We start from the raw sequence: 11,160 nt of genomic DNA, 5'->3' as shown, positions 1-11,160 counted from the left end.
GTTTTACATGGACTGATTCCGGGTTCAAATAAATTTAATAGTAAATTTTTGCAAAATATATGCTGTCCTCTATCAGTGGTTGCATCTACTATAAAGGGGAAAATATCATCATCATCTGGACTTTCTTCACCTGGGGTGTGCGTTGAGCTCATTTTTTCGTTCGATGACTGTTAATATGTAATTATTAATGTGTCGAATTGGTTGATTCCAATTATATAAATGTACTGGTTTGTGTTTATACTGCTTTTTTATTCTTCTTTTTCCTCTTTTTGATGAATTTGAAGTTGTTTCTGAGTCAGAAAAATATAATTGATCGTGAAGTGGGTAATTTTTATCTATTGATTCTTTTAGTTTGTAAAGTTCGTCTAGACTGTTGGTTTCTGATTCTGAAAATGCGTTTCGATTTTTTGAAAATCTTTTTCGTGTTATTTGTCTTTGTTTCGTTATTATTTTTCTTTTTAGTGTTTGTCGTTTTGTTCGAATGTATCCAACTGTTTGTGTATGAGGTGTGATTACAAGGTCGTATTTTTTGTTATCTATTTCACAATTGTGTAAAACGATTGTTTGTTTATTTCCTAGGTTTTTAAATGACATAAGGTTTAGGATGACGGATGCAAAAGGTTGTTAAATGGTTTCTATTTTCTTAAACTGTTAGTTCTTACGATTTTTTGGTTAGCTTAACCTGGGTCTATTTGTTCAGGGTTGGAGAGAAAAGTATATCGATTCCGAAGAATGATTTTTTACTTTCTCGTGGCTAGTATAAGTTAAGGTGTTAACTTACTTAATCTTACTTAGGGGTAGTGATTGTGTTCAAGGGTTGGAGAATAGTAAATCGATCCACAAGGTTCAGGTATAATTAGAACGCGAGTAGTTCGTTAGATACTATTTTAAACTTACTAAGTCTAAGATTTATCCTGGGTCTAGTAAGAGGGGGGGTCAAGTGAAGGATGAATAACCGAAGTTCTTCACTGTTTATCCTAATTTGAATGATTAGTTTTGTTTAAAAATTTCTATTAGTCTTGGGTCTTTAGAAAGGGTTGGGTAGTGAATCGACGTTTGAGGTCGTTAGACACTAATTAAGTGGGTGGGGGAGAACAAAGTTGTTCTGTTTGATCCAAGGATAAGCCTTGATGATCAAATTTGAAATTTAATTAAGTAGAAAATGATTTAAGATCCAAGGATAAGCCTTGATGATCTGGTTTTAAAATTAAGTGAATTTAAGTTGTAATAAAATTTTAAATGTGTGTAAAGGAAAGATTTAGTGTTTTGATGATGTTAGTGGGTTTATGATTGCTGTTATGTTTTAGATGATGGAGCTGGAACAACAGGATGATTTATGATTACTAACCATTTATTGTCATGCTACTAATTTTTATTTTTTATTTTTCAATAAATATTTTTCAAACATGTTTTGTATATTACTGCAGAGTTTTAGGAAAACGATCTTAGATCTTTTTATCAATCGTTATTGTATATTAATAATTTTGTTTAGCGCCTGAAATGATTTTGAAGATTAACTTCAAGGTTTTATGTTTGCAAATGAAAATCTAAATTCATTGCCAGTAGTATTCTAAATATAAAAGTTTGTTCTGGTTTTTGCCTAACTATCATATAGCTATATGGCAAGTTTCTGCTTTGTCGTATGTCGTCTCTGGTTCGAGGTCTTCTTCCAATTCCGGGTAGTTCTGTTATGGTTCGGAATATTGGCTCTGATCTATTGAGTCGTAGAGACATTTCGATTAAATTATTGTCGTATAACATTTTTTAAATGTTTTTGTCTAATTTCTAATCTATTTTGGTTAATTCTAAGCTATTAAGGTCTTGTTCGAGACTTATGGTCGCACCAGATGAGTTAGGACCGAGTTGGTTAACTCATAGAGTAATTTCGGATAGGGTACACCGTCTGCTCGTCACGCTATCTTATTTTCGGCCGGATAGATTCGTGCAACTTCTTAGTCTAATACCGATCCTAATCTTACTCTTATACTATCTAGTCTCAGGTTGTTTAACTAGTCTCTGCTAGGCTCAATAGATCTAGGGTACACTGGTCTATTGCGGCTGTTGAAGTGCTCGGGAGAGTCCAACTAATTTCTAAGTTAAATTCAAATCTCTCTGGTGCTGAAATTACAAGTAACTTCAGCACTTACAAATAAGTGGGTTGTTAGTTAGATGGATCATGATTGGTTAATATTAAATACTTTACATTGGTAAAATATCTAATTTATCCAATCATAAAATGTAGTTTAGATCAGGTTCCACCACGGTTATGTTGCGTGCGTGTTGGTGTCTTAAGCCATTAGCCGCTACCTAACGTCTTGCAAAAAATTTTTGTTTTCGGGTTACTTTTTCTAATGTTTTTGAGCAGTTAACCATAAATCGACTTTCAGAGTTGACTGAAAGAATTTTTTTTGTCTACTTTTTCAATCTTTGCACAAAAACACAAAAAAATACATATAAAAACATGAAAATAATAAAAAAAAAATTTCAAAATATGGGGTGAAAATCGAAAAAAAACCTATGCTATTTTTATTGATCTTTTCACTCTTTTTCTGCGTCTTTTTCTGTTTCTCGCGCTCCAAATGAAAATTTTGATTAACAAAACCCATTTGTGTTATTGGCTGGTTCAAATTGCATGGCTGCTATAAAAACTTACCAGGGTTGACAAAAAAGAGCTTATTATACCATTGCATGCTGTGGAAAAAATGCTTAGCAGACATTTTCAGACAGTTCAATGTAATAAAAAACCTTGCATGAAAATCACATGATAAGCATTTTTGCTGAGCTAATTTTTTGGGTTAAGTATTATTATTGTGTTTCGCCCTGAACGCAGGCGGTGACAATTGTGGCCTGTTTTTTGGTTAGGTTTTATCTTCTCATCTAAAACTGAAAGCTACAAATTCTGCCATCACAGAGAACCTTCAATGTGACCCTCGATTCTTTTATGTATAAAGACTGTGCGTGGACTGCATTATAAGCAAAAATTTGACATGTACACAAAGTATTTCGAAAACGTTCTTTAAAATAGAAACTTTTGCATAGAAAAAAAAATCAAATATTTTTGAAATAGAAATCGTATAATAAATGTTTTCCGTAGAACCCATGCATGGAATTGTATGATAAGTTTTTTTTTGTATGGAATTGTATGATAAGCGTATTTGTTGTGTGGGGGTCACCCAGGTTAATCAATACATCTTTTTTGCATGAGTCTAACAAATACCTTGTCAATTTTGTTTTTGGATCTCTCCCAATTGCCCTGTTGCTTTTTTGTGAAATTTGATTCTTGAAAAATTCTTTAAAAAAATACAGGTCAACGTTAAAAAGGATTAAAAATACAAGCACATTTTTATGCGTGAATTACAAATTAATTTTTATTCGAGATATATCCAAGTTTGATCAAACCCTCAAAACTTTTCTCAGATTGGTCAAAACAGGTAAAAAACAATGTTTTTAGGCAAAAAATATGAGAAACAATTAATTTTTCTCAACCAAGATTGTCACAAAAAGGCTGATGAATTACTCTAAAAAAATCGGATGGTACACCCGGAATTAAATTAGGCAATTTGACCCAGGAAAGCAAAAACGTTCCTGCGATGGCGAAAAAACTGTCCAGCAAAAATTACACTAGCTTAGTCATGGATTAAAAGTTCCCAATTGCATGACCACGGTTATGTTGCGTGCGTGTTGGTGTCTTGGGCCATTAGCCGCTACCTAACGTCTTGCAAAAAATTTCTGTTTTCGGGTTACTTTTTCTCATGTTTTTGAGCAGTTAACCATAAATCGACTTTCAGAGTTGACTGAAAGGATTTTTTTTGTCTACTTTTTCAAGCTTTGCACAAAAACACAAAAAAAACATATAAAAACATGAAAACAAAAAAATCAGTTTTTTCAAAATATGGGCTGAAAATCGAAAAAAACCTATGCTATTTTTATTGATCTTTTCACTGTTTTTCTGCGTCATTTTTTTGTTTCTCGCGCTCCAAATGAAAATTTTGATTAACAAAATCCATTTGTGTTATTGGCTGGTTCAAATTGCATGGCTGCTACAAAAATTTACCATGGTTGACAAAAAAGAGCTTCTTATACCATTGCATACTGTGGAAAAAATGCTTATCAGACATTTTCAGACAGTTCAATGTAATAAAAAACCTTGCTTGAAAATCACATGATAAGCATTTTTGCGGAGCTAATTTTTTGGGTTAAGTATTATTATTGGGTTTCGCCCTGAACGCAGGCGTTGACAATTGTGGCCTGTTTTTTGGTTAGGTTTTATCTTCTCATCTAAAACTGAAAGCTACAAATTCGGCCATCACAGAGAACCTTCAATGTGACCCTCGATTGTTTTACGTGTAAAGACTGTGCGTGGACCCTGTTATAAGCAAAAATTTGGCATGTACACAAAATATTTGGAAAACGTTCTTTAAAAAAGAAACTTTTGCATAGAAAAAAAATCAAATATTTTTGAAATAGAAATCGTATGATAAGAAATTTTTTCCATAGAATCCATGCATGGAATTGTATGATAATTTTTTTTGTATGGAATTGTATGATAAGCGTATTTGTTGTGTGGGGGTCACCCAGGTTAATCAATACATCTTTTTTGCATGAGTCTAACAAATACCTTGTCAATTTTGTTTTTGGATCTCTCCCAATTGCCCTGTTGCTTTTTTGTGAAATTTGATTCATGAAAAACTCTTTGAAAAAATACATGTCAACGTGAAAAAGGATTAAAAATACAAGCACAGTTTTATGCGCGAATTACAAAGTAATTTTTGTTTGAGATATATCCAAGTTTGATCAAACCCTCAAAACTTTTCTCAGATTGGTCAAAGCAGGTAAAAAACAATGTTTTTAGGCAAAAAATATGAGAAATAATTAATTTTTCTCAACCAAGATTGTCACAAAAAGGCTGATGAATTGCTCTAAAAAAATCGGATGGTACACCCGGAATTAAATTAGGCAATTTGACCCAGGAAAGCAAAAACGTTCCTGCGTTGGCGAAAAAACTGTCCAGCAAAAATTACACTAGCTTAGTCATGGATTAGTCACACTTTTAAATCTCAAATTATAAGTACCACCTTTTTAAAAATCAGCCTCATGAAAAACAGATGATCTAATGTACTGTTCTTCAGCGACAAAATTGCAAAAATTGCAATTGACTAACCTAATTAGTTTGTTTTAGTTACAGCCGCAAAAATGCAGTAAGACAATGCCGATAAAAGTTCGTGACTCTAAGATGAAGCAGATCGAGCAAAGAAAAACAGTACGCGCAGCGCAAATAACCCATAGTGTTCTCAACTACCTGGAGACAATGCAGTTCGAGTAAGTCTTGGGACTTTCCTTGTTCGCCTAGATTCAATTCGATTAACTATTGTGAAAAACGTGAAATTTTTGAAGTTTTTTGAACGTTACCTTCTAAACTGATGATTTAATTTTTGTGGTAAACACTTTGTTCCAATGCCAGAGAGAACCTCAATTCCATTACTAAACATAGTCAGTTTCCGGAAATCAGCGCACGCATCTAAAGTTGTTCGCTTTTTTATCAAACTTGAGCTAAAAAATAGTTAGCAAACCAAAAATTTTGTAAAAAATCAGGGGTCGAACAATGATAAGTGTGATTTTTTCAATGCTATAGAATAAGTAGGTTCAATGCTAGACTTTCTTTTGTGGCTAAACATAAAAACGAGGGGAGATTAGTTTCGTAAAACAGTTTCTTTCAATTTTCTTTGAAAGTTTCTCACAAAATCCAGATATGCGACCGTAAATTTTTTGTGGTTTCTGAATTTTTTTCAAGATCAGCTTTCATCTCGCTTTCAAAATAATTTAAACCAGGCCCAGACATTTGAAGTTTTGAGCAAAAAAATCAAAAACGCTGGTTTAGCTACAAAATCTCATGTAATAAAAACAAACTGTTACTGAACTTTTTTAAAACAAAAAAATGACCACACTGATTCTGAGAACGTATTAAAAAAAATTTGGCAAAAAAATTCGAATCATTACAAAAAATTCAACGTACATCTTTTCAAATTAACAAAACAGCGCATATCAGAGCGAAAACAATGTTCCAATTACCTTCTGAAGTGTTCGAAGCATTTTTACTCTGAAAAAATGCAAGATTTCAAAAGTGTTTATAAGATTAGGGGCCCAGTTAAAATTGGAAGTACTTGATTAATTTTTTGAAATTGTTCTGCCGATGCAGGCTAAAAGTAGATGAATTTTCGGTCAGAGAAAAGCGTTGACGTCTTGCCATTGGTACCACTTTTTTGAAAGTCGAAAAGTTTTTTTTGAGAAAAACTGCTGTTTTTCAGAAAAGTCAAAAAATTTTCCAAAGCGTCTCAAAAAAACTCCGAACCTTGTATTTTAATGTTTTTTCATAATGCTTTTTAAAAAAAGTTTTTTATCAAGCAGGAACTAAAGATTTCCTCTCAGAGGCAGTGTTTATTTGAAAACTTTGACCAGGAAATTGTTTGCATCTACTTACTCTCAATTTGGCCGAATAAGCCTAAACTATACTGCGAACATGAGCACTGTTTGACTTGTTGGTTAGGCAGCAAGATCGTCAGATGACCCTTAGCTGCTTGCTCCGCGTGTGCTAATTTAAGTGACTTGTACCTTTTGAGAGCTGTCGATCTTTCCTTTACTCCCGTCCACAAATTGCTGCTCCCGTCCACAAATCGTCATGAAAGGCTTTCGTTCACGGGGCTCTTTCAATATCGTTTTGATTTCAATTTTTGGCGGGAAAAAAAAGCTTTTTCGACGCCCTCTTTAGTCTAAATGATCCGATCGTTTGCTATGCAGCCCAGTGCAAGGTTACCTGTCCGATCACAAAAAAGCAGCTGCTGAGCTTTTCTCAATATTTGGCCCAATAAATTCATATGTAATAAATTGGAAAGGGCAAGGCCAAATATTGTAAAAACATGTGCATTTCAAAAGCCTCAATAAACACTTTTAATTAAGAGTTAGGTTGGATTTTCCACTGTCACATGAAACATTTTTTTTGGTTACTTTGATTAATTAAAAAAGGATCAACTGTGTTAACTTATTAATTATCGAATGTCAAAGCACATGCTATGAAAAAGCTGTAAGAGTGCCCGGAAAGTGGCGCCAATATTTTCGTCTAAGGTTAGAAAAAAAAAGGTTCTTAATAATAAACTAAGCTGACGCAATTGTAGAAATTCGACGACTTAACATTATCCCAATGTCATCTACACCCAACGTTTTCTAATTGACTTTTTTGTGATTTCTTGAAATTTTGAAAACTCAATTGGCTACAATTACCTGAGATTAATTTCCAACATTCGCTCTCCTCGTCATGAAGGACGCCACCAGCTGCATTTTTTACCAGTCTTACATAACTATCTTGCCCTGCTTAAGAATATTGAAGCACATTTTTTTGTCAAAAACATCATTTAATTTTTTTGGCATGGAACCGTACAGCACTCCCCCCCCCCCCCCCTTAGTGACCTACCGTAGAATTCTCTCACGAAGCATGTATTAGTACTGAAAAATAGTTTTGTATACAATATGCACTTCATAGAAACGCGCAAACAAACCTTTTTTCTACAGTTCTTACGCAGGATTGCATTTGGTGCCTACCCACGGAGCCGCATTCTCGGATAGCCTAAGAACTAAACATCTCCGGTTTTAACTAAATTAACCAAAACATTTCAGAACAAAATTGGATCGGCCGATAAAAATATCTGGCAGTAAAAATCTATTGATTGGACTCAAAAAACTTTGCAGGCTAGTAGCCAACAAAACTTCGAAAAAGTTAATGAGATTTGACGGATCAATAAACTTATTTTAATTGAATTACTTAACAACAAATATGCGACAAACTTTTAAACCATGAGTTTTTTTAAATAATAGGGTTCAGCATTAATAAATTGAATCAAAATAATGAAAAAAGAAACAGATTAGATACCAAAACGCAAAATCAGATCAACTAATTGAACAATTTGATAGCAATTAAATAAAGTTCCAAACACATTGAGCAATGTTTTCGAAAATTATGCTATTTACAATAATCTTAACAGTTCTTTTTCCAAGTAATAAAATTTAGTTTTTTTCTAGTTCACATCCCAATTGTCAAATTTTAGTAATAGATAGCTTGCTTTTCCGGAAAAATACTTCATTTAAAAAATATTTATTTGTTTTTATTCCGACAAAACTTGCAAAACCCTGACTGTTTCACCCCATTATATCGTTTTCCCGAGACAGCCAATCAGAAAATAAAAGACCAGCCATTCAAAGCAAAAGCAATTTAAAAAAATAAAAAAAACCTGCGCATACAATGAAAACGGCGCACGAAAAAGCTACTGAAAAATACAACCACGACCTAAAAAAAGCAATTAAAAAGGTCGCGATCATATCTTTCTCGTGCCTTAAAACATTTTTGCCAGCAAAACCGCATAAAATTGAGGCTGTACAAGTTCCACCAGTATTGGAAAAACTTTCTTTCTATTTGTTTTTGAATGATAAGAAACTTGGCGTGATAATATTTTCGACGAAAAAAAATATTAAACGGCTAACTTCATATGAAATTATTTTGGTGTGAAGACTGCGCCAGACCCGTGCTTTTAAACTTATACAGTTTTTGGTGATTTTGAAAACCACAAGAACCGCTGGTTTTGGCTCTTCTCTTTGAAAAGACAAGCGACCATTACAAAATTATATTATGATTTTTAGAGAGAAAATGGAAAGAACGACATTGTTTTTAAACCAGATAATAACTTTTCCGATTACGAAAAGGGACTCAAAGCAGTCGTAGCAGAAACTTTCCTAGAAAGTCACAATTTGGTTGCGATTTCCATTTTACGTAAGCACTTATCAAAAAATTAAATTACGTTCACTTGGCCTAATATCTGCCTAAAGATCATAACAGAAATTCAAAAAGTCATATGATAAAAATTTTCGCAATTTAGTTTTTACCAGTAGCTTCAGTTCGAATATGTCATGAAATATTTGTACACTCGCCCAAGTTTCTGGCTATGAAAACTTGATATTCACAGTTGCAAAATTCACAGAAAATTTTGAAAAGATTTGGCCAGGATTTTTTCCGATCAAGTTCTAGCGTGTTTTCGATAGAGAGCCAAAGTATCGATCCACCAATTGCTGTAGAGGCTGGAACAGTGGTTGGAAAAAAATAAGGATGAAAAAATTCGAATCGACTCACAATTAAGCAATTCAAAGCTGAAGAAAATTTTGCGAAACAAACAAAAATATTGCTCAAATCGGGTCAAGACCCAATGGGACAATCGAAAAAATTACGAAGAGTGAATTGTCAAACAACAGCGCTCAAACAACCTTTTCAAAAAAGAAATCCTAAAATAAAGGACTATTGGTCTGGTGTTTTAATTGTTTCTGCTTTGTTGTAACTTATTAATATATTTTTTTGTAATATTGTAATTGAGTAGTAAGAACAATTGTATTTTAGGCTATGCGCGAGTTGACTTTTTGGCTATCTGGGAAAGATTTTTTCGGCTATCTGGGAACGAATTTTTTTTCGGCTATCCGGCAACGAACTCCGGCAATCCGGGTATTCGGCTCTGCGAAACGCTACCTTGAATTTGTATGTTGTTAATTAATTAGGTTAATGCTTTAATTCCATTTTTTTTAGTAATATGGCATTTTTTGAACGAATCTAGGCTATACTCAAAGTTAGCTTATGAAAAATCCATATTTTCTTCCCCCCGCCCCCCCCCCCCTAAATTGATTGGGGGAGGGGGTATCGTACGGTTGATCCGTTATTTATTTTCACTTATTCAATTTCACAATTTATAGACCCGCTTATTAATTTGAGTTTAATTATTAAAATTATTTGGTTAGGTTTTGTACATTTAATGATGACATATTACAAAATTACGAGAGTTATAAGCAGTTGATTTTTTTTCTTTTTAATTCCTCTCAATTGCTTCGATGTCTTCCAAGTATGCTTTGCATTCTTCAACTTCTTCGGTCAATTCGCTTTTCTGCTTTTCGAGACGGTCGAACTCATCCACACTCAAACTGTACTCCTCTTCAAGGCTAAAATGAACACAATTGTGACGTCATTAAAGAAATTAAGTTCACGAAACTCATCGTTCATAAAACCGATGTTTTAATTAGCTTAAAACCTAAGATAATTTTCAGTCTTTCCCTGTTATAGCTCCCACATGGTAACTTCACAAAGTACGGTCTTCAGTTTGAAAAATTTATGGGAAATAACCGATATTTTTAGACAAAGAGTTTTGTCTGGGCCAAAAAGGGTGATATGTTTCTCAGAATTTTATCTAAAATTTGAACAGCTCAGAACAAAGTCCAAATCAAGCAGTTTTTTCTTTGTTTCTTTCTTCCATCGGGCCGTTTAAGTTGATTATCTAACTTCAACCCATAGTTTTTTAAATTGCTATCAAATTTTAATTTAACTGTTTTAAAGACTGTTAACTCATTATGAACGCACCTGGAAATTTCCTTCAGAAGGCCAGCCAAAACTTCTTCTTTTTTGTCCAACTCCAAATCGAGACCTGTCAAAAAACTGTCGAACATCTTCAGTTGTTCCGCGTGTCCATTGTCACTGTCTTGTGAATACACGACAGCAAAAAGCACAATTGTCAAAACGGCGATTTTGGCGAACATTTTAGTTTGCGTTTTTGCGTCGGCTGGTTTTTTTTGCTACTGTTTTCAAGACTAGTCAAATGTCAGTTTTTATGCCAATTTGAATTCAAAAAGCGTCGTAATGTAAGTATAATGCAAACCACTATCAGATAGTATTGAAGTTATTAATTACGTGCAAGTTTCTACTATAACATGTTGGTTTTAAATGCATTTTGCTAAAAACCACGTTAAAAATTAATCCAGCGAAGTACGTTTTGATAGAGAATAGAGAATAGTTACATTTAAGTAACCAGCTGCGAACCATTTTCTTCTGGTGGTTTGATTTATACATTTGTGAACTGATTTTTACAAAACTGATTGATATCTAAAACTCCGAGACGTTTTGTTCATCACAGCAGCAAAGAACAAGAAAAAAAACGTGAAACGACGCCTGAGAAGCATTAGTAATCAAATAAAGATTCGATGTTTTTACAATGAAGGGTACTTTTTTGTATGAAAACAGTGTTGAAAAGCCCTTCTTTGTTGAGAGCAGAATAAATGTTTGTGCTTTTTTGGTTTATTTTGAAT

The 11,160-nt window shown here is 33.4% G+C and overlaps 1 protein-coding gene across 1 annotated transcript; it reads right to left on the bottom strand.

Moving 5' to 3' along the window:
* Nucleotides 1-9,732: 9,732 nt before the first annotated feature.
* LOC134855523 (uncharacterized) lies at nt 9,733-10,763 on the bottom strand. Its single transcript, XM_063872064.1, has 2 exons — nt 10,439-10,763; nt 9,733-10,023 (listed from the first exon to the last, which is right to left on the bottom strand). The coding sequence occupies exons 1-2, from the start codon at nt 10,612-10,614 to the stop codon at nt 9,894-9,896; spliced, it is 306 nt and encodes a 101-aa protein (XP_063728134.1). The 5' UTR covers nt 10,615-10,763; the 3' UTR covers nt 9,733-9,893.
* Between the last annotated feature and the right edge of the window lie 397 nt (nt 10,764-11,160).

This window comes from Symsagittifera roscoffensis, chromosome 10, assembly GCF_963678635.1.
Source record: "Symsagittifera roscoffensis chromosome 10, txSymRosc1.1, whole genome shotgun sequence".
Lineage (NCBI taxonomy): Eukaryota > Metazoa > Xenacoelomorpha > Acoela > Convolutidae > Symsagittifera > Symsagittifera roscoffensis.
The sequence above is the reverse complement of the archived record's forward strand: the minus strand, read 5'-3'. Positions and strand labels throughout refer to the sequence as shown.